This window comes from Hemitrygon akajei, chromosome 5, assembly GCF_048418815.1.
Source record: "Hemitrygon akajei chromosome 5, sHemAka1.3, whole genome shotgun sequence".
Classification (NCBI taxonomy): Eukaryota; Metazoa; Chordata; class Chondrichthyes; order Myliobatiformes; family Dasyatidae; genus Hemitrygon; species Hemitrygon akajei.
The window spans coordinates 137242605-137270559 of NC_133128.1; the positions used below are offsets into that span (position 1 = coordinate 137242605).

At 45.2% G+C, this 27955-nt stretch overlaps 1 protein-coding gene across 1 annotated transcript in view; it reads right to left on the reverse strand.

The window, feature by feature from the left end:
• Nucleotides 1-7063: 7063 nt before the first annotated feature.
• slc19a1 (solute carrier family 19 member 1) overlaps nucleotides 7064-27955 on the reverse strand; it is a 48953-nt gene continuing 28061 nt past the window's right edge. Inside the window, exons 4-6 of the mRNA XM_073046614.1 lie at nucleotides 24202-24394; nucleotides 20424-20565; nucleotides 7064-12951 (exon numbers count right to left, since the gene is read on the reverse strand). Coding sequence (XP_072902715.1) covers nucleotides 12763-12951; nucleotides 20424-20565; nucleotides 24202-24394 — 524 coding nt within the window. The 3' untranslated portion in view covers nucleotides 7064-12762. The remainder of the gene's footprint in view (nucleotides 12952-20423; nucleotides 20566-24201; nucleotides 24395-27955) is intronic.

Sequence of the window (27955 nt, forward strand, 5' to 3'; positions counted from 1 at the left end):
AAGGCCTGTTTCTGTTCTGTACTACTCCATGACTCAATGACTCTATTTGAGATGCAATTAATACAGAGAAGTTGTCCACCTCTTTTGACCTGTTGGCAGTGCACGTCCACACCTGGATCAGTGCTTGCCAATACCGTTCTACCAATCGGACATAGTGGGTAAGTACAGTAATCTCTATTGCACCACACACTAAGTACTGGAGGAACTCAGCAGCTTGAGCAGTATCTTTACAGAGGAAGAATCAGCTAACATTTTGGGTCAAGACCCTTCATCAGGGTGAGTAATCTCAATTGGATGGCTCTGGGCCTGTATCTGCTGGAGTTTTGAAGAATGAGGCGGTATCTGATTGAAACCTGTTGAATATTGAAAGGCCTCGATAGAGTGGACTTGGAGAGAATGTTTCCTGTAGCCTCAGGATACAAGGATATCCCTTTAGAACAGAGATGAGAGGAAGTTCTTTAGCCAGAGGGTGGTGATTCTGCGAAATTCATTTTCACGGATGGCTGTGGAGGCCAAGTCATTGGGTATATTTAAAGTGGAGGTTGATAGGTTCTCGATTGGTAAAGGCATCAATGGTTATGGAGGAGAATGGAATAATGAAGGATAATAAATCAGCCATGTGGGACCAGGCTTGACGGGGCCGAATAGGCTCCTTCTGCTTGTATTACGGCCTTATTTTGTTGACACCTGGCCAATAATTGGATTGGCTCATCAACATTCATAACACATTATGTATGTGCTTGGATTTTTCTATACTCTTCCTTTGCAGTTCCTCAGGCTCACTCTCCTGTATTGGTGTTGTTCAGTTGTTCAGTCGAGTACGACTCTTCGTGACCTCGTGGACCATAGTGTCCATAGGGTTTTCATGGCAAGATACAGAAGTAGACTGCCAGGCCTTTCTTCCGCACAGATACTGCTGCTGCCCAGGTTGGGGCCCGGCTGGCTTTGAACTCAGGACCATCTGCCTTGACCTCCAGTGTTGAAGCCACTACGCCACCAGCTGGCCTGTATTGTAGTATTATAAATCCTGGCCGAGCTTCTGGGGAGTAGATGCGGTGAAGAGGTTTTGTGATGTCTAAACATTTGTTCAGTTATTCAACGTGCACTGGCCTTAAATCAGCATCCTTCTGCACAGCTCCACCTACTTCCCTTACAGTACCTTCTCCCCCCGTACCTGCACTCAAGCTCACGTGCCCTAACTCAGTGCTGGAGTTCCTTCCTTGCTCAATTTCACTGCTGTTCTGTGCTGGCTAAAATCCCTTACACATTTCTAGAGGCAGTTTCAATTGATATAATGAGCTTGCCCACGTATTTGAATGTTCATGTGTTAACAGGATATGCTCGTGCATCAGTGCACACGTGAACCGACCTAGGCACACGCAGTCCTGAAACATAGAGAAGCTGCCTTGCTAACAGTATTAAACATAAACTCTTGTCTGGCTTCCAGCTGGACGCAGGTGTCGATTTTAACCTATGTTCTAATGACAAACTCTACAATCTTCATCGGTGACGGTGGTATATACTGTATACTCGACTCCCGTTGTCCGTCCCTCCTGATTGGTTAGTCCAGACTAGACATGCCGAGGTATCACCCCTGATTAAGGTGGTGGAGTTCGTCATCGAAACGTCGGTTAAAATCGTCACCTGAATCCAGTTGGAAGCCCAAGAAGAGCTTACACGTTATATACACCGTGAAAGCACTAGATCCTTTGCTAATAGTACTGTCGCAAATCATCTCTCCTGAGCCCTGGTTACACATCGCACAGTCTACAATGGTGCTGGGTTAAAATGATGCTGCAACTTTCCTATTGCTTCACTAAATGGGCTATTAGTTGTCGTTTTCTTGAGCTCACACAGTTTCTATGAGCAAGATCACCTCCTTTGCATTTGTGCAAGCCTTCATCTCCCCAGTGCTTTTGCCGTCTGGCTTACTCACGCTGTTTGTTTGAGAATACAGATCCATCCTGACAAATCGATTCTCCTTCATCTTACTGTAATCTCCAATCGACTGCCCTGCTATTTTGTATTATCTACTGTCTCAGTAACTACTGGCCTTCACCTTTCATCCACACTCAGTTTTGCACACATTGCTGTTTATCTTTCATTTCAGTCTGCTTTTCACACTCACCGTGGTCGTCGGTGATCTTCCTATCATCATTGTCGCTCAGAGACAAACTATAACATCACCTTTGAAAAATCAGGAAAAAAAGCCTGCAGATGCTAAAATGCTGGGGGGAAAGCAGGCCGCGTAGCACCTGTAGGGAGAGAAAAATGCCTCAGGTCTGGAACACCATGTCAGAGCTGAGAAAGGGAAAAGTTGTTAGGCTGACAGGCAGAGAAGGTGGGGGAGGATGATGGGCAAGTCTGTGGCAGGGTAAAATAACACAGCTGTTCATGAGCAGACTAGCTCCATTGTCTGTAGGTCGTTGATGTTGTAGGTTCTGGGGATGTTGCCAAGTCTTGTGGACCTGAGTTATAGGGAAAGAATGAATGGGGAGGACTTTATGTACAAAACACTGGAGGAACTCAGCAGGTCAGGTAGTATCTATGGAAATGAATAAACAGTCGATGTTTTGGGGGGGGGGGCGAGATCCTTCAAAGGGACTCTCTGGACTTCAGGTTAGGAGTTCCTTCCCTGGAGCAAAGGAGAATGAGGGAGATCTTGTAGAGGGATACAAAACAATGATAGATAGCTAGGGTGATGTATGTGGGCTTTTTCTCCTCAGGATGGGTGAGACTAGAATTAGGGGTCATTGCTTTAGGGTGAAAGGGAATCCGAGGGGGGCCTATTTCATTGAAAGGGTGGTGCGAGTGTGGAACAAGCTGCCAGTGGAAGAGATAGATGCAGGTTCAATTCTCACACTTAAGTGATATTTGCATTGATAGATGGATGGGAGGGGTACAGAAGGCCAGTGCCCAGGTGCAGATAGGTGGGACTAGGCAGAAAATCAGATCGGCATGGACTAGATGGGCTGAGGGGCCTGTTGGTGTAACACTCTACTGAATGTGTATAGCCTGGGCTATTGGGATGATACAGACAAAAATAAAGAGAAGAAAAGTGAAGGCAGGATGAGCAGTTCTAAGGCAGACAGAGCTTGGGAGGACGATGGCACCGAACGGTGACTCCTTTGCTTGCATCTATGGAAGCAGCTTTATTTCTATCTTCAACATCTCTTTTTTTTCCCTTTCAAGGTTATTTTGAAGGTCTTGACCTGGAGTTACACGCTGACTTCGGTTCTTTGCAGAAATGGGACCCGCTCTCAGGGCCTCACGACTGGCAACTTTTCAATACGCCAAGGACACGGCCTTCAGGGTACCGGATTTTCGTGGCTCCGGAGGCGGGCAGATTCAAGGTTGGTGTGTCGTGGGAGTACAGGGAAGATTGAAGGCAGCAAGCTGGCTGCTGGCTGTGTGCCCAGAGACCCGAGTTCTTTGGGCACAGAGCTCGGAAAAAGCGACACAACAGACGTCTAACACCAGACAGAGGATGAGGTGATCCTGGAGTTTCATTGCGTCTCGTTACCATGCAGGAGGACACAGAATGAGAGGTCAGAGAGGGAGTGGAATGGTGATTTAAAGTGACAGGTAACTGAAAACGGATCACATTCAATGGTTGCAATTCCTGAAGACTTTGTTCCAGCTGGGGCCATGACTAGCAGCTCAAGTGAAGGGTTCAGGGTACACTGATGGTGGAAAGTCATTTCTATAGATCTGTCCTCATCAGCCTGTCAAACTGATGGCCACATCAACAGCTGGGCAGGTCTCACCTCCTGAACAAAAAAATGTCATCATTCTCCAACCGTCCCTTTATCTGTAGAAACGTGTGGAGAAGAAGCCCCTGAATCTTCACTGGTTCGTCACACACTGCTCTTCCAATGGGTGTGAAAGGACAAAGTGCGTTAAAGGCTGGAAACAGGAGAAGTGGCCTTGACTGGTGAAACAGGCGCTCAGGAGGCCGAATGGGGAAAACAAACAGCCCCATGCAAAGTGGTGAGCAAGTTACAGACATCACAATGCGTAGCCGCAGAGCAAGTTTAAGCAAAAGGGCGATGAATGGTTTCTCTACACCTGCCCTCATTACCCTGTCAAACTAATGGCTTCATCAGCTGTCCTTCCACCTGGACAAAGAAGTATAACCATCTTCAAACTGCCCCTTTAGCTCATTTGATCTGGACCCCTCCCTATCAGGGGCATCCCCTTTGTCCTCCCCATGCCTTATCCACCCTCACTTCAACTTGGTTTACCAGTTTTCCTGGAACTTTAACCATTTCTCTCCCCACAGACGTCGCTTGACCTGCTGAGTGTGCTTGCGGTTTCACAATATGTCAGCCACATGGTCTGGATGTTCACTGGTGGTTCTGGATTCACAGCATGAGGCCACACTGCCCATCTGGAAAGTTAAGACAACTTCATGTCGTTTCTCCAATCCAAACCTCCTTCTCAACCTTTCCTTCTCTCCTTCCATTACCCTGAACTGCAACAACACCAGTCTGACTCCCGTCTCTCCACTTCTATTAACTTCAAAATTCAAAACTGTAGTCTCTGTCTGAACCTGTCCTATGCACGCCTCACCTCTATGGTCCAAACATTTCCATTTTAATTTTTTTCTGTTTTCCAATTACTCCATCACTTCTTTCTGTCATACCTCTACAACATCGTCCAGATCTTCTACCTTCCATAAAATCTCTTTGCCTCTGGTTTCATAATCCTTCCATGGTGGTCACACCCTCCCCACTACTGTCTAAGCCCTTTGCTTCCTCCCTTGACCTTTCCATCTTCTGACCATTTTTGCTTCTCCTTCTCCAGCTGACATCAGATGGCTTTAATAAGTCTTCCATGAAGTACCTTGGGATGTTTCAGCTGCGTTAAACGTGCTGTGCAAAAGTATGTACTGGTATTGGAGGTAGTGACTTCAACAGACAGAGTGGTGGGACTAAAGACAATGGCTTCTGCATTCAGTTTGAGGATGTTGCTGTTCTCCTGGTGATGTGTGTTGGACAAACACTCAAACCAGATGGCGTGTGGATAAGATTGAAATGCAGTCTCCTATAATGTTGCGGCTTATGCCTAAATGCTTCTTTGGGGTACTTCTAGTTTTGTGGGGATGGTTTTGGGATCAGAGAAGGGAGTTGGGGGGTCAGGTTAGGTTTTAAGGACAGGGTTGTGTGGGAGTTAAAGGTCAGGCCAGGGTCTAAACCTCCGCTCAGCATTTGAGGGTCAGTGATGTGGACATGGTTGGATGTCGGACCATTAGATGTGCAGGAACATTTGGTGTCACATCATTAATGATTGTGGAGATTGAGGCCAGGTCGATACCAGTTTTAACCAATCTTCTGCTGCCTGCTCAGAGTCAAGTTTCCACCTTCAAAAATTCACCCATTTCTCCCTTTGCAACCAGCACTCTTACAAGCAGGTTCAATATTATAACAGCCTACTCCGTCCGGGGAGAGAAGATTCATCCAGTGATTTGCTCGCCCCCACCACCAGCTAACTATCGTCTTATTATTCAACTGTCCTGTCAATAAAAACACCATCTCCCACTCTATTCTAACAAATCTGTTAACTTCCCTTTATCTCTGCTCCTCATAGAGTCACTGAGCAATACAGTATGGATACAAGCTTTTCAGCCCAACTAGTGCCCACCCAGCCAGTCCCAATTCCCTGCATTTGGGCCATATCTCTCTTAGTCTTGCACACATACCCTTCCACACAGCTTAGGAGGGTTAATGGCACCTAACAGCGACTCCTTTGCTTGCATCTTCAGAAACAGCTCTAGTTCTATCTTTAATATCTCTATTTTTTCCTTTCAGGGTTCTTTTGAAGACCCTGACCTGGAGTTACACGCCGACTACAGTTCTTTGTGGAATGGGACCTGCTCTCGGGGTTCCACGACTGGCTGTTGTTCAGCACGCCAAAGGCTTGGACTAAGGGCCTGGCTCAAATTCAGAAGCCTAGGATCTCGGGGCTCTGGAGATGGCGAACCGAGGGTCGGTGTCACAACAGGAGACCCGTGTGTTATCGGGGGACTTGGGATATCTGCTGTGTGTCCGGAGATCCGAGATCTTTGCCATCTTGAGGCACAGAGCTCAAAAAAAGCGACGTAACGGACTTTTAACATCGTAAACCAGTGAGTTGCTTGTTATGTCTCCCCACTCGCTGGGAAAATGGACACCTTTTTCTCCCTTATTAGAGAGAGGGAGAACCTGTGGGATGTTGAATGCCGGGTGAAACGCAAAGTGTTTGGGGTAACTCCAAGTCTGTGTCTTTGCTATTGCTTTGCTCTGTGGCAGTACCAATGCTTTTTTTTGCTGGTGGGGGGGAAGGGGGGATTATTGCTCGCTGCCACTTTCGCGTGGGGGGGAGCTGGGGGTTTACTTTGGGGTTCTAAAATTTAACTCTCGTTCATTCTTTGGGGCACTCCTCTGTTTTCGCGGATGGTTGCAAAGAAAAATCATTTCAGGATGTATATTATATACATTTCTGACATTAAATTGTACCTTTGAACCTATCCAAATGCTTCAAATGATACTGTTGTACCTGCTTCGGTCACTTCCTCACTCCATATACTCACCACCCTCTGTGTAAAAACGAGGCCCCCTCTGGGCCCTTTTAAACCTTTTCCCTCTCACCCTAAACCTATGCCCTCTAGTTTTGGACTCCCTTGCTCCAGGGAAAAGACCGTTAACATCCACTTAACCCATGTCTCTCATCGCTTAAAAAGAAACTGTCAGGACTCCTATGTGCCAAGGAATAAAGAGCTAGCCTGGCCAACCTCCCACTCGAACTCAGGTCCCCCAGAGCCAGCTACAAGTCCCAGCACAAGAGGTCCCACATCGTAGGGCAGTCCTTGATAAATGTCCTCTGGGTCTTCATTGAAACCTTAGCATCTTTCCTGAAGGCTGGTGCACAGAACTGGACACTATTTACAATCTGCGGCACAGTTTTTTAATATAAAATCTGTCCTTTAAACAAGACTTAAACACAGCTGAAACCATTGATTCTTTTGGTACTAGAATAACCCCTTAAAAAGTTCAAGAAAGAAAAAGCACCAAACTTGTCGAGCTGTCATAAATTCCATACTTCATTTATTAATAAATCAATAATTACAATGTAAAATATACCATTGCATATAGAGAACAAATAATTAGCAATAAAGCTTCAAAATCTTCACACTGTTTCAGAAATACAGATTGGTTTAAGTTACAAAAAAAAGTGCACATGTTAAAAATAATACTGCTAAACTGGCCCGTGGATATTTTGAGATGAGGGCAGTTTCTGCAATGCTATAAGCAGACGAGAGGTTTCCCTTCCACAGGCGGAGTTTGGGTAGCACTCTCATGCCAAATTCGGGACTAGGCCTTTTTTTTACAATTTTCCTCATTAACCAATAGGAGTGACACTTTACGGGGAGTGCACTCGGCAGTGAGTGACACGAGGAAGCTTCATGGCTGGTTGGAATCCGAAGGGGCTCTGCCCTAGAATGAAATGGCTGTTGCTGACGACGGGCATCGACTTAGAGGTCAGCTGACGGAGTTTGAAGAACTCTTCCCTCCAAATAAACGAAAGGCCGCGGGTCCAGAGCTGCAGCCACGTCAAACCTGCCCTTTCACTGTAGTGCTGTACTGCTGAAGGCGCAGTCTTCTAGGTGTCAACGCACGGAAGGTTCTACTTCAGGAACGATTAGGGGAGTTCGTCCTGGTGCCCTGGCCAATAAGCCAATTTCACCAATGTGGAGGAGCTGGCACAATGATGCTTCTGAAAGAATTGCCGCCCCGTTCCCTGCCTTTAGACAATGATTCCATCTCACTCAACAGCCCCAAAGGGCGCTGGGAGATCCTGGATTTGGGAAGAGTTCCGCATCTCACAGGGTCAGAATTTAGGAGCTGGTGTAGGAACGGGGAGGGATGGGGTGGAACACAATCAAACAGAATTCCAAGACATTGGCTTCGAACATTTGGAAACCTCATAACCCTAAAACAATTAATATTTGTGCACGTGTAATATAGCACAATGCAAGCAGCAAGGATTGGGAACAGTGCAATCAAATGCAAAAATTCCAGTAAATCCTGCAATATAATTTAGCTTAAATGTTACAGATTTATTTTGATACAGTTGCAAATAGTTTTACTTACAAAATACTGCAAATAAAAGTTTCATAGTGTTTATCTTAAATTCTAATTTATAAAACTGCGCTGTAAAATGAAATGCATTTACCCGTAGAACTATAGTGGGAGGATGGAATGAGAGATAATCTCTAGACACTACCCAGAGTAAAGGCAATTGACCAGGCTATGACTACACAGTATAAACTTGATTGTGAGACTGGCCATGTAACAGAATGTCTATTGCACTCCATTAGATATAACGTAGCCTCTCCCATCGGCATTACAAGCAACAAGGAATACAAGAGTCAGTGTAAAAAAGGTGGTCAGAAATAGCACTAAGTTCGCGGTCCATCGGACAGCAGTGATGCCTGCCCATTTGCAGACATCTGAGACCCAGTCTACCTAGAGCAGGCATTTGATGCACCAAGGAGCTACCACCAACACTGTTCCACAAAATCCTCCAAACCCACTGGCAGCATAAGCAAAATAACATCAGCGTCCTCTTCTAGTCTAATGACCCTGACACCAGAGCCTCGTTACATCCAGCCAGCTCAGACGGGAAGATCTTGCCATTCACAACACAAGGCACTCAATTCCAAACAGCTGGTTACCTGGGAACAGGGAATATTCTCAATGCCTCCTGGAATAAATGAAGCATTCCCCTGTGATTCCTGAGAATTCCTCAGACTGGGACCATTCAAAGTGCAGAAGGAATAGTTGGGATGACACTGAGAACCTCAAGGCCCTTCATCAGAAGACCACAATATAAGCTATGGAATAAACACGCCATCTCACAAACTGCCCACCCACGGCCCCTTCAGTCACCTCCTGCCTCGTCTGGGGAAGAGCTTCCGAGAGATGGCCCAACAGTGACTACTAACTCTGTAAACAGAATTGATGCTTTATCTCTGCTTGCTGTTGGCTGGATATCTGAAAGAGCTGGAAGCTTAGAGATGTGACGGAGATCTTGGTTCATTCTGCCTGGTCTAACCTATGCAGGTAGCAAGGTAAGTTATTTGTGTAGCTACATTGTTCAGTGTACCAATGAAAAGAAATGACGAGACAGAGGCTGACTGCGTTGGGGAACACACGCAGCATCAAGTCTGCAGCACACAGCTGCAGCTGTTCAAGGGCCAGTTATGCTGCACATTTCTTACACGACTCCCCTGCATCTCATCCTCTCTTCCCCCACTTCTTAGAGTTTAAATTCACCTGTGCTCTTTCCCCAAGTCTCGGCCAGTGCAAGCCCTTTATCTGTGCACTGATCCATATCTCCTGCAGGCCAAGCCCTGGAATTCCAGTAGGAAAGGGGCTGCTTAGTTCCCTTACCATCCCACTGAGGGACACAACAGTACTATGCATTCCTATATGCTGAAATCATTCACAGAGCCATCTTATATACTTTGAGGTCTGGAGTGCTTCGAATTTCTGTATCATTAAAAAACTAAGTTGATTACTGCATGACATAAAATGCACATTAAATTGACAGCATTAAACCCTGATTAAGTCCTGATGAAGGGTCTTGGCCCAAAACGTCAAAACATCCCCTTCACGGATGCTGCCTGACCCTCTAGGTTCCTCCAGTATTTATACGGGTTTTGCTCAAGATTTCCAGCACCGGCAGAATCATATTCATTGACAGTGTTAAAAGCCTTACTGCCTCAGAGTTTGGAATCCATTACCAGCATATTAATAGGCAGCTTAAGTTCTGATTCTAATGTAATACTGAGGCACTATGACACCGATCCTACACTAATCTTCCTTTTTAATCACTCATTAGTTTACCCCCACTCCCTAGAGTCTGTACTCATCTACACCCCAGGGGCAATTTCCTATGGCTAATTAACCCAGCAACATAAACATCTTTGGGTTGTGACAGGAAGCCCACACAGTAGCAGAGGGATTGGGCAAACAGTGTGGAGGTCAGGACTGAACCTACAAATCTGGTGCTGCGAGGAGGGAGGTTCTACCAGCTGCACCAAAATGCCTGCCCCTAAAGGGAAGAGCCCCTGTGACTCTGTTTGATCTGGGCAGGACCCTGCACTCACAACATTCTGATTCGGAGGCTGGCTTGGTAGAACTGAGCTAAAGCTGAGATTACAGACACCGAGAGGCCGGAAATGAATGCACCTGTTCATTGGAGGCTACGAGAAAAAGGGGCAATGTTATTGAGACACAAAAAAAACTCCAAAGGGGACGCGTTGAGACTTTTTCCACAAGTGGGAGAGTGCTGAATGAGGGATATACTGTAGTTTCAAGACAAGGAGCTGTTCATTTAAAACATAGGTACGTTTAAAGTTCTTCTTTCAAAGGGAAGTGAATCTATGGAATTCTTTACCCGAAAGAGTCGTGCTGTCTAGATCATTAGAAGTATACTAAGTGGAAATATATAAACATTGAGGCTCTGGGAAAATGGCACAAAAGAGAAGGTGAGCCCAGCCTTTTTTTTACTGCGACTTGAGCCGAGTAACAACTCTGGCTTCCTGGGATTATGTTCTCCTGAGATCGGCCACAGAGGGCAGGAATGGGAGGGATGCAAGACAAGTAATTATTGGCAATGGCAAAAAGGCAAGCCAGATGTTCACTCGTAATGCTCAGTGACGACTGGGCTCTTGTTTATAACACGTTTCTGTGGCATAAATAGAAAATATGTTAGGAGGCGTTGGGTTGCAAGGCCGTGTGCATCCTGAACAGTGATGCCTTTGCCCTCAGAACGCCTACAGAGAAACCTCAGGTCACTGCCCTTAATCCACCACCACCTACACATTAACCCAGTTCCAAAATAAAATCCACAACACTGTTCCCTTCCGCGTGCTTGCTCCAGACTGCCTTTGGGTTAAATAAAGAACATGGCTCATTCCTCTGCTTTTAATCCAAAGACTCTGGCCAGAGCGACTTCACAAACAGCGGTCAGCAGAGAACGTTTTATCTGCACTTGTGGGCACATGAAATTAAAAAAAAAGATTGCAACATATGAAAAAGTGAAAAACATTCCTACTGAGGCCTTAGTTTTGTTCTTTCAGGTGTGTATTCGTCTCAAGCACAAAGTCTTGTCTGCTTGACAAGACATCTGAAAGCAGGCAACCAGGAGAGGTAATGAGCAGATGTGTATCTCTCAGTCACTTTCACTTATTCTTGGATGACAGTAGACCTTCCACTAGGCATTTAATCAGTAAGTGATAGCTGCACCCTATAAAGCCCAAATCAGACAGGTATACGAAGGATACCCACTCTGGAGAAAACATCAAATGCACAAGGCAATGCAAGGTGGGTTTTGGTATATGAAAATATAATTTGCTTTACGTTCCTTGCTGTTAAAAATAATCCAAATTTCTACCTAGCTGCCTCCATCCCAAACCCACTCGCAACTCTCCACTTTTGGACTCCTTGTGTATTTTTTTTGCTTAATTTACAGTACGCTTGCTGGCATGCTGAACATTCACAGATGAGAGGATTCTGATGCTCTAAAGTGCTGAAGGAAACAAATTAATTTCAAAAGTGCAGGTACAATATTATGAACTCCTATTCATGAACCAAATCTCCCAGCATCTAATACAGGCTAAAACAAGATTTTAATACTAACTCAGTGGTTATGACTGGAGCATGCTACCCTGCAGTCAACTTGGTCTTCATTCTATCTTGGGCTTGGAAGTGGAATCACGCCACACCAATCATTTTATTCTACTGGCTTCTAGCCAGCAGGAATACTGTTTGGGAAAATCGGACTGTCTCCACCTTTAACAGTACAAAGCTTTTAGGGGTTCTCTGTATGGCCACACACATAAAGCACCTTACACAAAGGAGAACTTAGATCTGACAGATCCACCCAAATTCAACTGGAGATCTACCTCCTCTTTGCCCGTAGATAGCAGTCCTTGCCACCCAGGGTTGAGGGTGGGGTGGGGGGGGGGGGGGCAGTCAACTCACGAAGTCAACAGGAAGATTAATCTTTCTTGTCCCTGTTAAAGTGCATAGTCCTGAAATTATTGACTTCAACAGTAAAGTGACTGGCCCTGTGTAATCTAATTCCCAGGACTTCACATTGGGAGGCAAGAGCTCAATTTAATTGAAATCCAACCCATTGCCTTCTCTGCCTCCGCTTCACTGCACCTCTGCAGACACATGGCCTCAGCTGACAAGGAGCCTGGGGCTCAATTTACTGGCCAGTTGAGGTCCAAGTGATGACTTGGCATGTCTAGTGATGATAGGGTGAGGGGACGGATTTTGTGTGTATGTGTGTGTGTGCGTGTGTGCCTGCGCGTGAGAGAAAGAGGACAGCAGAGGCCATAGAACCCAGTCACACATTCTCTATCAACCTTTCACACAGGGAGATGCTGACTCACCCCGTCCATCTGTGAAGGCCTCGGCAATCAGCAGCTGCTTTCAAGGTCACGTTTTGTGTGGGTGCCGTCTCCTGGGATCTTCCTGTGCATGCCTGATGTTCAGGTGACGGCCCAGTTCTGGGAATGTGACCAAGCCGTCATGGTGTTGTAGACAACCGTGTTCTTTCTCATTTTAAAAAGAAACTCCCACCCATTCCAAAAACAAAACTCTTGCTTTGTCACCTTCATTATGATATTACCTTAAGGCACATAAGATAAGCCCACCCCTCCCCTTCCCACCCACTGCCACCAGCCCGTGATGGCCTTCTTCCTCTTCATGCCTTTGGGGCCGCCTCTTGTGCCTGATCATCAGTCCAATTCGGCTCTGCAGTTGGGCTGTCAGTTGTCTCCGCCTTCTGTGAGCTGTTGTCTTTGCGCTCCCGGTAGTAGGTACCAAAAATATACAGTCCTCGGCCAAGGTAGATGATTGCAAGCAGTGAGAAGTATCCAATGTAAAAGAAGAACTGTGGTGGGGAGAAAGAGAAAGGGAGTTAGTGAATTAAAATCTAAAACAAAACTCGCAAATGCTGGAAATCTTAATAAAAACAGAAAATGCAAGTCAGGCACCATCTGGGGAGAGAGAGAAACCATCAACTTTTCAGGTCTGAAATACTTTAAAGATTCTTCATCCAAACTGGGAAAGAGAAACGCAGGAAAATGGTTGTTTCAACTTGCAGAGAACATGGTGGGGAGGGATGGATAGGACACAGAAAATCAGATCAGTAATGGTGCGAGACCAAATAGGTTAATGGGGTTAGGTGATGACTATGCTTCTTTATGCTAAGCTGCATGTAGATCCAGGAACATTTTGCACTGCAGCTTTCTGGACTCAGTGTCACAATGTCTAACATTAAAGGCTAGTCACTTACTCTGTCTGCATTGGAATTGGCCCTTTCTATGTTAAGTCACCCCCCGTGACATGGTTCTGTTTTCCTCCAGTACTGCCTGACCCACAGCTTTACAATTAGCTCCACACAGCACAAACAAAGAAACATAATCAGTACCTAAAAATTTCATTAACCCACTTCACCTCGACTCGTCTTTACAAATAGTCTGAGTCTTTATTGCTTCTAACAAAGTACACGATCATACACTTCCCTACACTGCATTCCACGTGCTGCTTCTTTGCCCATTCTTCCAACCCAAGTCCTTCTGCAGATTCCCTGTTTCCTCAACATGACCTGCCCCTCCACCTATCTTTGTATCGTCTGCCAACTTAACGTGAAGTGACCTCAACACAGACCCCTGTGGAATACCACCAGTCACGGGCAGCCAACCAGGAAAGGCTCCCTTTGTTCTCACTCTGCCCCCTGCCAGTCAGCCAATCTTCCGTCCATACTGGTACCTCTCCTGTATCCCCATCTTGTTTAGCAGCCTCGTGTGCATTGTTAAAGGCTTCTGAAAATCCAAGTAAACAACATCCACTGATTCTCCTTTGATTATCCTGCCTGTTATTCTGTCAAAAAACTCCAACAGATTTGTGAGGCAAGAATTCTCTTCAAGGAAACCATGCCTATTTTATCAAGTGCCTCCAAATACCCCAAAGCCTCATCCTCAATAATGGACTCCAACATGTTCCCAACCACTGAATCAGGCTAACTAGACTATGATTTCTTGTCTTTTGCCTCCCTCTCTTCTTAAAGAAAGGAGTGACATTTGCAATTTCACCTGCACACTGGGTTCCTTAAGGTTGTCTTTGCCGAGTGAGGTAGTGGGGATAAGCTCCCACTACGTTTTGATAACCAAGTTCAGCTCCTGACCTTCATGTGTGGCTTAGGTACCAAGTCCAGCGGAAGAATTTCTACCGACAGGTGGGCTAGTGGCGTCTAAAAACCAGTCGCTTCAGGCAGATGGGGCTCATCAGCCATGGTTGGCAGCTCGACTAGAGGAAGGAAAGCTCTGATCTTAGCGGCTCCACCCACTCGCGGGCAAAGCTTCGTGAGTAAATCCCGAGAACAAATACAGAGCTGGAACCCCTAAAGCATTCTTACATCGAGTTGAACACTGACTAGCAACTCCTGCGACGCAGCTGGGGCCAAACTGCATCGGTCTCTGCCGTTCCTTTCGATTCATCCACTGCGTGAGATGGAAGTCTGCTGTACACCAACAGCCACGGCACCAACAGTATAGACAATCTCCTTGGTCAACCCCAACCAACAGAGGACCTCATCCACACCAAGGACATGGGGAAAGGCTGTTGCCCCATGAGCACATAATGCCCCATAAAGAACAGGGGAGCTCTCAACTGCCCAAACTAATATTTACCCCTCAAGTAATTTGGTTGCCATCACAATTATGTTGGTGGGATTGAGCTGCGCACAGACCACTGGCTTCCACAGCTGATTGTTTCAGGGGAATAGTTGAGGCATTTGGGGTCTCTGGGCCGATGCAAGCGCGAGCTTGCTTATCCTGCCCCAGTGGTGTAGAATAACCCGGGGTTCTGGTGCAAACAGAGAGCACTGGATGGATTTGTCACAATCTCCACTTTTTACAGGCAGTGTGAGTGATAAATAAATCTAAATCTGTAATCAATGTGCTGTTATTGCATGGAGTGCCTCACAGTAAAAACAAAATCCTCTAAATCAGACTGACTTTATCTGTTCCATTAATGTATCACTGATCAACAGAAGTCATGGCAAATAAGTGGTTGGCTGGAAAACGTGGAGATCTGAAATCCAGCACTTGGCAGGTTATTGCAAAACCATGACTTTGGCAACCGGCCTGCTGCATGAAGATATTTAGCTGCGGTTGTTATAATGAATATGAGAATTATCTTATGTCCTGTGTATTCAAGACCACACTAAACCACTGGCAACTGGGACTGGTTCAGTTTAGGCCAGCTTTAAATTAACTTAGAAATGTTACTATTATAACAAGTCAATTCTTCCGTTTCTTGTCTTCTCAAGAAAACAATATTTAAAAATAACATGTTTCTCAACAGGTTAGCTTGTAAATTCCTCCCCCCAACACCCCCTTTACAGGTATGAACACTGTCTCGACCAGCACCTGGCTACACCAACATGATCCTCACATAACCCAATCCTCACAGCAGTCCAGCTGGGTCTGGGCAGGTTGGATGTATGGGCCTAGGTCAGTCTTAAATAAGAGTGGCTCACAGGCTTGGACTGGGTTTTAATAATATACTCAACAAGCCCTCAAGCTGAGAGTCAGTTGAGAAGCTAAGAAACAGGAACAAGTAATTCAGCCCCTCAGAACTGCCCTGCCATCCCATAAGATCTCGAATGATCTGAAAATTTACTCCTGTGCCATGTTCCTGTCTGTTCTCCATTCCTTTGATACACCATTAATATAAAGTTCTGCATGGAGGTCGGTGGCCAGTGGGGTGCCTCAGGGCTCTGTTCTGGGACCCTTACTCTTCGTGATTTTTATAAATGACCTGGATGAGGAAGTGAAGGGATGGGTTAGTAAGTTTGCTCTTGACACAAAGGTTGGAGGTGTTGTGGATAGTGTGGAGGGGTGTCAGAGGTTACAGTGGGACATTGATAGGATGCAAAACTGGGCTGAGAAGTGGCAGGTGGAGTTCAACCCAGATAAGTGTGAAGTGGTTCATTTTGGTAGGTCAAATATGATGGCAGAATATAGTATTAATGGTAAGACTCTTGGCAGTGTGGAGGATTGGAGGGACCTTGGGGTGCGAGTCCATAGGACTCTTAAAGCAGCTGCATAGGCTGAATCTGTGGTTAAGAAGATGTATGGTGTATTGGCCTTCATCAATCGTGGAATTGAATTTAGGAGCCAAGAGGTAATGTTGCAGCTATATAGGAGCCTGGTCAGACCCCACTTGGAGTACTGTGCTCAGTTCTGGTCACCTCACTACAGGAAGGATGTGGAAGCCATAGAAAGGGTGCAGAGGAGATTTACAAAGATGTTGCCTGGATTGGGGAGCATGCCTTATGAGAGTAGGTTGAGTGAACTCTACCTTTACTCCTTGGAGCAACGGAGGATGAGAGGTGACCTGATAGAGGTGTACAAGATGATGAGAGGCATTGATCATGTGGATAGTCAGAGGCTTTTTCCCAGGGCTGAAATGGTTGCCACAAGAGGGCACAGGTTTAGGGTGCTGGAGAGTAGGTACAGAGGAGACGTCAGGGGTAAGTTTTTTTACTCAAAGAGTGGTGAGTGCGTGGAATGGGCTGCCGGCAACAGTGGTGGAGTCAAATACGATAGGGTCTTTTAAGAGTCTTTTGGATAGGTACATGGAGTTTAGTAAAATAGAGGGCTATAGGTAAGCCTAATAATTTCTAAGGTAGGGATGTGTTTGGCACAGCTTTGTGGGCTGAAGGGCCTGTATTGTGCTGTGGGCTTTCTATGTTCTATGTTCCTTTGTGGCTTTGAATGGGCTCAGCTCGGTCTCAGGGACTCCTTGGAATATGGACATCCATTTGTAACCCTCCAAAGGAAGAAATCCCTCTTCGTTTCAACCCTGCACCAACCCTGTACCCAGAGGACAGCGGCACAGTGCGTAAAGCCATTACCACGTAGAGACGAAGTTTTGGGTACAAACCAGATCTCAGGTGCTGTCCAGGTGGAGTTTGCACACTCTCCTTATTGCTGTGTGGGCTTCCCTAGGTGCTCCAGTTTGCTCCCACCTTCCAAAGATGTGGGGGTCGGCAGTTGGTTTACTGTATGTAGGTCTGGGGGTGGGGGAGGAGTTGATGGTAATGTGATAAGGAGGTTACAGAGCAGAGAAAATTAATATGGGGGATGGGATTATTCTGCAAGGTGACATTGAACGAAATCTCAGGTCCCGTTCAGTTCTTAAGTTTAAGAACTTGTTTATAATAATCCTGTGAAATGCCTTGGGTTAGTAGTTTATCAATTTATCAATTCTGCTTTTAACAAAGCACAATTTTTACTTGTAAACCTAAGAGATTCTACAGATGCAGGAAATCTTGAGCAACGCAAACACACACAAAATGGTGAAGAAACTCAGCACGTCAGACAGCATCTATGGTGGGGAATAAAAAGTCACAGCTCAAGGCCCTTCATCAGGACTGCCCCAAAATGTCAACTGCAATTCCCCTCCAAACTTACCTGCAATGCTTTCAATAACAAATCCGAGCAGCCCATGTATATTGGTGAACTCTGTTAAAGGTGGATGCTTCCTCCACTGAGGAGTATTCATAGCCACTCTGGTACAAACACTGAGTGATTCCCCCCTCAACCACAAGACTCCTGAACCAGGGTGGATAACTACACTCAGCATTCAACTAACTCCACAACCTATAGACTAGACTCATTTTCAAGGACTCTACAACTCATTATCTGAATATTATTTATTTACTATTATTTTGCTTTTCTCACTTTTATATTTGCACACTTTGTTTTTTACACATTAGCTAGGTGTCTATCCTAGTCTGTAATTTTTCATTGATTCTATCATGTTTCTTTGTATTTACTGTGAATGACCACAAGAAAATGAATTGCACTGTAGTATATGATGATAATTTGATATGATGATAATAAATTTACCTTGAACTCTGAACTTGAAGTTCAGCTGCAGCTCAACTCAAACAAATTAAGCATTTGCTCATTTTATTATTCATCGGGCTGGGTTGCCCACATCAAGGGCTCGTCTTTATACATTTGCTTAATCTCACCAAGATCCAAGCCCAAGGGTTGATAATGCTTGGTATTGTCAATCTCACGTTTCAACAAAGCACTGACACAGCATGTCTCCACAGCACTGCTACTGACCCAAGGCATTTCACAGGATTATTATCAAGCTGAATGCACCACTTCAGCCGCATGAGCAAACGACTGAAAGCTCGTTCAAGGAGAGGGGTTTCAAATGAGCAGATGGACTGCAGCTCAGGTCACTTTCGATCCTTTCATCCGCGTTCTTTGGTCTACTATTCTCTCTCACTGGGAGAGAAACTACTTCATTATTACTGCATCAAAGACCTCCAGCAGGCATAGCTGGTAGAGCCACTGTGCACCGGCGACGCAGGTTCAATCCTGACCTCGGGCACTGTCTGTACCTACACTGGGTGTTGGGGCTTTCTCCCATATCTGAAGGTTTTGAATTAGCCCTAGTGTGTAGGTGAGTGCACGGAGAGTAGATCAGAACGTGAGAAGATGAGATTCGTGTTTATGGGTGTTTGATGACTGGTGTGCACTTGGTGAACCAAACAACACGTCTCCGTGCTGTGGACTCTAACTTTCCCTTGCTGTCTGGGCTATCCAATGCAGAACAGCCATTGCATCTCTGAGTCACCGAGTCTGTTTTATCCTTATATAAAATAGGCTCAAGCTTTTTGTTCCCCTGAGGGTTGCAGTTTGAATCTCTCCAAAGTTTTGGCTGCGGGACAGGAGAACAAGTAAACACCTCTCCTCCCTCTGCAGTGGGAGAGGAGATGCCAGAATGAGTGGGAACCTGGGAGAGGGGATGGGATTTAAACCAGGCCTCACTAGGAGCTGCTTGGAAGGTATCACAGAGCTCAGAGCTGGACAACTGAAGCAACATCTACAGAGCTCCCTCAAGCTCAGCCAGTGATGGGCCAGTCTCCCAGTTCCGTGCCAAAGGATACAGGGAGAAGGCAAGAGAATGGGGTTGAGAGGGATAACAAATCAGCCATGATGGAATGGCAGAGCAAACTCAATGAGCTTAATTCTACTCCGATGTCCAATAGTCTTATAATGGTAAAGGTGAGGAAGGCTGGTCTTCGCAAATTCCTCCAAGGCTTTCACTAATAATGGGGATTTGATGCATTTTGTCCATCTCTCTCTATAGATGCCAGCGACTCATTGAGCTCCACAAGCGTTCTGTGTGTTGCTGCAGATTCCAGCTCTTGCTCAGACTTTTATTAAAAATGGGGCCATCATGTGACCAGCCAATCCCTGTGACTGACTCTGGCTCTGCATCTCTCCCCTCCCACAACAGGGTGTGGAGAGGGGCTTGTTTACTCCTCACACAAATCACTTGTCCTCCCTCCCCATTGCCAAAGTTCTGGAGCAAGTCAAGATGCAGTACCAGAAAAAGAGCTCGTGTCTGTCCTACATAAAGAGAAGAAAGCCCCATATGACCCTGGGATGTCTGAATGTAGTCTCTCACCGAGGCCAAGCTCTGCACAGGGAGATCCAACAACCTTTTTTCTGGAAAGGAATACATAGCTTGAGAATTATTAAGTGGAACACTCCCTCACTCTTCCTAGAGGCATTACGTGCATAGGGACCGTGTAGAAAGTCCTGATGATAATGACTCATTTAAAAGCAGCAATTACAGGGTGTAGTGCACCGTATAACTTGTGCCCCAGGATCAAGGGTGTAGGAAAAAAGTCAGGGACTTGTTTACAGACAGAGCAGGAGAGATATCTTTAAAATAATGACAGGCCATTCAGCCCACTGTAGCCTGCCATCTCTTTCAAAGGACAGCTTAATTGGGTATATCTGGTAATATTGTCCCTCACATATCTTCCAAGTTCTCTTTCAATTGTTACCATCAAAACCTCTCCCAAGGTAGACTGGTTTAAATCAGCCTCTCCTGGTCACTAAAAGTCAAAATACTGCAGATGCCGGCAATCAGAAAATGCTAGAAACACTCAGCAGGCCAGATAGCATCCGAGGAGAGGGAAATAAGAGTTTAAATTGAAACCCATATTTCAATGTCTTTCCTTCTTACCGGCAGCAAATTTTTCACTGTGTATGCAACTAAAATGCTTCACGGGTTTGCACTTTTCAAATAAGTTTTCCCTTAGCCTAGAAGGACAATCCCAACAGTCCCACATGAACTTACCTCTTCACTTATCTCTGCACATCCTCTCCATGGACCTACCCATGGAGGTGCCCAGGGCAGCAGTGGTCACTTTGAGGCCTTGGCAGTGATGTGCATGGATTACAGTGCATCTCTCTCCCTATCCCCAGACTGGGGAATTACAAACAAAAGCTCAATCAACGTGGCAGGTCTAATACATACCTGGTCATGGACTTGCAGTCCCAGTCCACGCTTGTCAGCGATGATTAAGGTGATGATAGTTTTTAATATGGTGGCGAGAAACGTGTTGATTCCGAACACCAGAGCACAGAGCTCCTTGCTCAACGAGGCAGCGATCTGAAAACTAATGACCAGAAGACAGTCGTCAGGGCAAATGTACTCACAGGCACTGCAAGGACACCTCTTAAGTGCAAGTTACTCATTAGTCTGAGGATAGTTATACAGCATTGAAATAGGTTCTTCAACTCACTGAGTCCATGTTGACCCATGCAGCCTAAACTTTGGACAGGCCAAACCCTGGGTAAGTTCTTGCTCAGAGAAAGACTGTGGTTAAGCTAGAGAGAGCGCATAAAAGAATCACAAGGACGTTGCCAAGACTGGAGTTATAAGGGATAACTGAACAGACAGGGTTCTTTTCCCTGGAGCAAAGTAAGTTGAGGAGTGACTTTGTAGAGGCTTATAAGAGAGTCAATCATTAGGGAACATGGTCACGGTCTTTTCCCAGGGTTGGGGAGTGTAAAACTAGAAGGCATAGGTTTAAGGTGAGGAGGTCTAATTCTTCCTCACGATGAGCATACAGAATGAGCCACCAGAAGAACAGGCAGAGGCAATAACAATTACAAGAAATAATAAGACATAGGGACAGTTAAATGGTTAGGAGAGGTTTAGAGGAACATGACAAACACAATCAAATGGAATTAGCTTAGATAGACAATTCAGTCTGCACAGATGAGATGGGCTGAAGGGCCTCTTTCATGCTGTATGAATCTATGAAATCTACCTCCAAGTTTCTTCATGTGCTCGGCCATTCACCCATACAGTGAATTACAGAGCAATAACATTTCCTACGTAATCTATTCTCTCCACATTTCCACCAACTTTATCACCTACCTACTCGCTGGGGGAAATTTATAATCGCAGATGTAGTTACTACCAACACACACACATTGGGATCCCAGAGCTCGTGGGGGGGGGGGGGGGGGAACCCAGGAAAAATATATAAAGCCCACACAGACAACAGAGATCAGGGTTGGACTTGGGTCGTGAGTTTTGAGGCAGCACCTCTACCCGCTGTCCCACTCTGCCACCCTAAAGAAACTCCCTTGCTCATTCCACAAGTCTTAAGCCATGCAAGTGGCACGGCTACAAGAGCAGCCCAGGTACTCAATGCCCTGTGACGAGAGACTCATCTCCTGACACTCCTAAATCTCTGCACCATTTACTGGCAAAGGCAAACCAAACTGAGATTAGCTGAATATGTGCAGCTCCAACAATGCCAAGAACTGGTTTATTCTTGTCACATGTACCAAGATATAGTGAAAAACTTGCCTTGTGTGCTGACCTTACAGATCAAATCTTTACTCTGTGCATTGAAACAATGACAATGCCGAATATATTGCAACAGTTACAGAGAAACTGTTTACAATGCAGGTAAACATTAAGGTAGATTGTGAGGTCAAGAATCCAATTTATCGTACTAGGGAAATATTTAAGAAACTTATCACGGGGCAGAAGTTGTCCTTGAGCCTGGTGACGTACACATAGGCTTGTGTACCTCCTGTACGATGGGAGAGAGGGAAACCCCAACACCTCCCAGGGTAAAGTGTCACATACCAGGCAGCAGCCCAAATAATCATTCCCTGTACCAGAGAACAAAGAACGTGGGGCAGTCCAGCACAGGAACAGGCCCTTCAGCCCACAATATCGTACTGAACCAATTAAACGATCTACTACATTTATCCCCCTAGGTTACTCTGGCAGCTCGTTGCAGTCTTTGACATTGACCAATCAAAGGACCATTGGAACCAGCACATGGGACACCACCACCCGCAGGTTTCCCTCCCAGCTGCACACCTCCCTGACTTGGAAGTCAATCAATGGTCCATCTGCTTCGATGAACACAAGCCTTGGGAATCCCTAAAACATAGAGGAGGGGCATCTTTACCAAAAGGACTGCAGTGTTTTAAGGAGACAGCCGGCCTATGCCTTTTGAAGGGTAGAAATAGAAGGTAATAAATGCTGGCCTTGCTTACTCTGCTCACGTCCCACAAATTGTCAGCAACAGATAGCAAGGCCTTAGCAAAGAGGTCAAGAGGCAAATTTAGTACCCAGTAGAAGGATTAAAGGGCATTAATGAGAAATTAATTCACCCACAGGGTGGTAGGGTAGCAGCCAAACAAATTTTCTTCACATTCAAAAGTGATATGGTTATGCACACAATGACCTCATGGTTTGGCTAGATATTTCATCGTTATTCTGCATGTACACAATCATCTACTTTTTATGGTGCAAGTTTTTGTAGTCACCGTTGTAATGTACACAATGGCCACGTTCACAAAAACAGTAGTACTATATTGAATAGATATCTGTCTTTAGCGATGCTAGTTCCATGTAAAATAATCAGCTGAGAGAATGGAAAAATAAGTGACATTCCAGCTCCTCTGTAGCATATTGGCAAAAAACTATTTGTCAGAATCACAGAAAAATCTAATGGTGGGATCTTCCTGTGAATATATTGGCTGCCAAAATTCCAATATAAAGGTAGACAGGGATTATCTGTTTCCCAGGGTAGAAATGTCGAATACCAGAGGGTATGCTTTGAAGGTGAGAGGGGGTAGGTTCAAATGGGATGTGAGGAGGTGAGTTTTTTTACTCAGAGAGTGGTGGATCCATGGAACTGGTACGATGGTAGAGGCAAATACATCAAAGGCTTTTAAGAGATGTTTAGATAGACTCATGAATATGAGGAAGATGGAGGGATAGGGACATTGAGAGGTAGGAGGGATTAATGTTTGGGTGTTTTTGATTTGCTTTTTAGCTTATTTGGTACAACACTGTGGGTTAAATGGCCTCTTTCTGTGCTGTACTCTTCTGTGTTCTATGTTCCAAGTAGAAGCAATTTCTAGCAGCTAATTAATCTACCAATCCGTACATCAGTGAGGGGAGAGAAGAGCAACGGAGAACCCATGAAAGAACGTGCAAACTCCACACAGATAGGAGCCAGGTCTCTGGCACAGCGAGGCTGCACCACTGTGCCCTCCGTGTGATAAAACTGCTGGATCACTGGGACTTGGACAATGTATTTAGCAATTTGTGCTTGTGTGCTTACATGTCGGTGTATACAACTCTGTCCATGAGAGTGCTATTGTTTCAGTGGAGTTCATCTATCCAACATCAGATGTTTCTTTATTAAACTATTTAAGTAGGCCAATGCCCTAGAATGTTTTTGTTTAAATGGATAAAATATAATTCTCTAAAGGAAGCTTTTGTTTTAGTGGTCCAAAATCATGAGATGCATTGTTAGGTGTAGGCAGAACTGTTCAACCAAGGCACACTGATTTAAGATAGTTGCCAAACAAAAAATCAGAGGAGAGTTAAGACCTTGTTTGAAAAAATAAATCTGCAGCCTGATCCAGAAGAGTGCCTGGAAAGGGTGTGTAGGCACGTTTAACAAATCCAGCCCTTTTAAAATTATCCATATAAGAAAAACTGCAAAGTTCTGAGAAAAGCATAGAGCTGTTTGGGGGGAGCTTGATTCAAAGAGCCAGCAGAGGCAAAAGGTCTGATGTGCCTCCAACTATGGGCTTATTCTTACTTGGTTCTTGTTCACCTCAAGACTGCAACTGCAGGTGTGTACTGCTCCCGAACAAGGCACATATTCTTTCCGTGTACCTTGTCTTTTCCCTAACTCCGCAAGGTCTCCCTCCATTCCTTTACCACCTCCCGCTTTGTGGTAGGAAGGGACACGAGCGATACTCACATCGCTATGGGAACCAGGAACTGGTGGCTGCTCCGGAACAGGACGAAACCCATGTAGCAAATCCAGATATTGTTGGTGGTGTTCATGAGGAAGAGGAGTCCAGCCTGTAATGCCGTGACGATGAAGATCACCACCTCCGCCCACAGTGACCAGCGCAGGGTCACATAACCCGCAGAGAAAGACGCAATGGCACCTACCGAGACAAAGAAAGCCTGGTAAGAGATTTCAGGGAGTAAAGAGTGGGACAGGAAAACACAAGGGACCTGGGCTTCATGCTCAAACATTCCAAATCTAGTGAACGCTAGGCAGGTTAGGAATGCTTAGCTAATTCCCCTGTCGATTGAGTTTGTTGAGGAGAAAAAAATGACAGTGAACATAAACGTAGAGAAATTCTAGGGGGGAAAAAAAAACCAGAAAGAAATTCAGGAAAATAGTCTTCACCCAGAGCAGTGACATTGTGGGAATCCTGCCACTTGAAAGGCTAGAGAGTACACAGGGAGTGCCGGGGGGGGAGGTGAATTTTCTGAATATTCCTGTTCCCTAATTTCAAGGTGAAAGCCCAGGGAGTACATTACTGACAGTCTGCATCCTGTATCAACAAGGCATATTCAGCTCTGACTCCATGTCCTGAACTACAGATATGACTACACTCCGGTAAAGTTACTGAGGGAGTGATGTTCACCACATGCACCACGTGCTGAATGGGACACTAAAACTGAGTCTCTTCTGAAAGATCTGCTGCACAAAGTCAGGCGGCATTGCTAAGGGTAGACGGTGAGAGGGTAGCATACTCTATTGGAGGGTATCTGTAACCATAGTTTTAAGATGTAGGAGACTTAGAGAGGATTTAAGGTAACACTTGCTTTGGAATCTGGAATGCAGTCCCCGAGGAGCTGATGGAGACAGGTGTGGAGAAGTTGAAGGAAAATGTAATAGAACAGAAAAAAAATGGATCTGTGTAGGATTAGTTTAATTGGGTATTGACGATTTGCAGAGACTCAGTGGGCCAAAGGGCCCGTCTGTGCTGTAAATGTCTTTAAATGACTTGAATTGTCAAGGTACACAAGGCCAAGTGCTGGACAATGGGATCAGCATAGACGAATCTTTGATATCTAGTATGCACGCAATGGGCCAAAGAGCCTCTTTCATTGTTCTTTGACCACAACTTCAAACAGCAGAAGGGACAATCTTACTTGTTCATTACTGTATATCTGTTCCTCCTCAAGGAGCATCACAAAGACAACAGATTGCTTGGTCCATTAATTCATGTCTGTTTGAATTCAAGAGCCATGAGGTAACGTTGCAGCTCAGTAATGAGGTAACGTTAGATCACACCTGGGAGTATCGTGCTCAGTCCCGGTCACCTGATTTTAGGAAGGATGTGGAAGCTTGAAAGAGGGCGCACAGCAGATTTTCTACGATGCTGCCTGGCTTAGAGAGCATGTCCTATCGAGATAGGTTGAGCAAGCTACAGTTTTTCCTTTGGAGTGACAGAGGATGAGGCTAATTGATAGAGGTGTACAAGGTGACAAGAGGCATAGATTGGGTGGATAGCCAGAGACTTTTTACCCCGGGGCAGAAATGGCTGATATGAGGGGAGCATAATTTTAAGGCGATTGTAGGAGGGATGTCAGAGGTAAATTTTATTTTATAGACAGAGAGTGGTGGGTGTGTGGAATGCCCTGCCAGGGGTGGTGGTAGAGACAGATACATTAGGGGCACTTAAGGGATGACAGACAAATGGAAGGCTACGCAGCAGGGGTAAAAGGCAATGAGCCAAACGGCCTGCACTGTGCTGTCATTTTCTAAGCAAATTTTGTTGGTTTATCCTGTGCAGTAATTGCTCCGATTTCTGACATCACAACAGCGCTTCACCAGCCTGGATGTGGTGGAATAGCATACACCTTGATAATCAAGAGTGCAGGAAGAACAGGGTAAACCAGCACATTTTTAAACACTTGACTGCTGTTTATGCCAAAATCAAGTAGCAAGATGCCAAAAACAGCACGGTGAATATTTCAGTGAGTGAAATGATCTGTTTACACCTAGATTCTATATCTGGGCAGTCAAAATTAAATTGTCATCAGCTTTTCTGGGTAATGTTTCTTGCTATCTGTGCATTATGAGTGTTGGCATCCTTCTCACTTCGGTACTAGCTGTGAGCTTGTTATTCTAAGTCATTTCTCGGTTTGGGTGAATGTGTTTGTCCCATAAGTGGGTTTGCTGGTCTCAGATGTCTTGTTTGGACTGGCAGTTGGTGAGGTAAACAAGCAGCCTGGCCCAGTATCAATCTCAAGATTGCAACATCGCTAGAAATGAACTTTGGAGTAAATAATCCTGCTTTTCCAAAAGTGGAACTTGGCATTAAAAAAAAACATGTTTAACATTTCTAGAAGTTGAAGATCTGAAGACTTCCCTCTCACTGTTCCCTACAGAATGGCTTCCAGGTTGAGAGAGCAAGTAACAAAGAAAGAAAAGTCTGCATTTATTTAGCAACGCGCACTGCCTTGGAATAAGTCAAAGTGTTATAAATGCGAGGACAGACACAAAAATATTTAAACAAATATAAAAGCAGGATTAAGCCATTCAAAAAGATCAAAACTGGATTCCCAAAATTCCAATTTCTTAAACCACCTCTTTTCCCCGGATTTCCAGCTGGCCACGCAGCTGTCAATCACTTACTTACATTCCCCTGAGATTTAGGTGAGTTGGTGTACAAGAATGTCGTCATCTTATCATGACTGGTTCTTTACCCTGTGACAATGGTGCTGAGTTCTAGACTCACAGTAAAAACACTGCCAATCTCTCTTACATTCTGCTTCATTCACCTAGACTCTGGGGAACACATCCACGATCCTCAATCTCTCCTCACCAGACAACAACGCATTAGTAGACAGGTTAGTGAGGAAGGCTTTTAGCATGCTGACCTTTATCAGCCAGGGCATCAAGTTTAGGAACAGTGACATTATGTGGCAGTTATACGAGTTGGTGAGGGCACTCTTGGAAGTATTATGTACAGTTTTAGTCACCCTGTTAAAGAGACATTGTCAAGCTGGAGAGAGTGTAGAAATTTGTAAGGATGCTGCTTGAACTAGAGGGTCTGAGTTACAAGGAGAGATTGGCTACGCTGGAACTTTATTCCTTGGAGTGTGGGAGATTGAGGGGTGACCTCAGAAGTTTATAAAATCATGATAAAGGGGCATAGTCTTCTCTCCAAGGTTGGGCAGGCTGAAACTAGAGGGCAGAGATACAAGAGGGGAGAGATTTAAAAGAGGTAACTGCACAGAGGGTAGTGAGTACCTGGAGTGAGTTGCCAGGGGTAGTAGTCAAAGCAAGTACAATCGTAACGTTTAAGAAGCATTTGGATAGGTAAATGGTGAGGAAGGGCTTGATGAATTATGAGCAGAACATGGGAAACTGCTGTAGTCGGCACAGGCCAGCTGGGCCAAAGAGCCTGTTTCTATGCTGTTATAATCTATAAACCCCATCCAGGATTCAGCTCAGTGAATCTACATTCCTAGGAAAGGACACTACATATTTTCTCTGGTACGAATGCCAATGTGTGGCCTCAGTGAGCCTGCATCACTTCAGACATCCTCACTCTTCCTTCCAGGCCTCCTGCAACACTTATTTCACTTGCTGTCTATTCAGTCTTTATGCCCAAGGTCAGTCATCCAAATCTCTCTGAGCATCAACATTTTTTGTTTTCTAGCTACCCATTTTTATATTCTTCCTACCTTGGTTTTCCATGTTA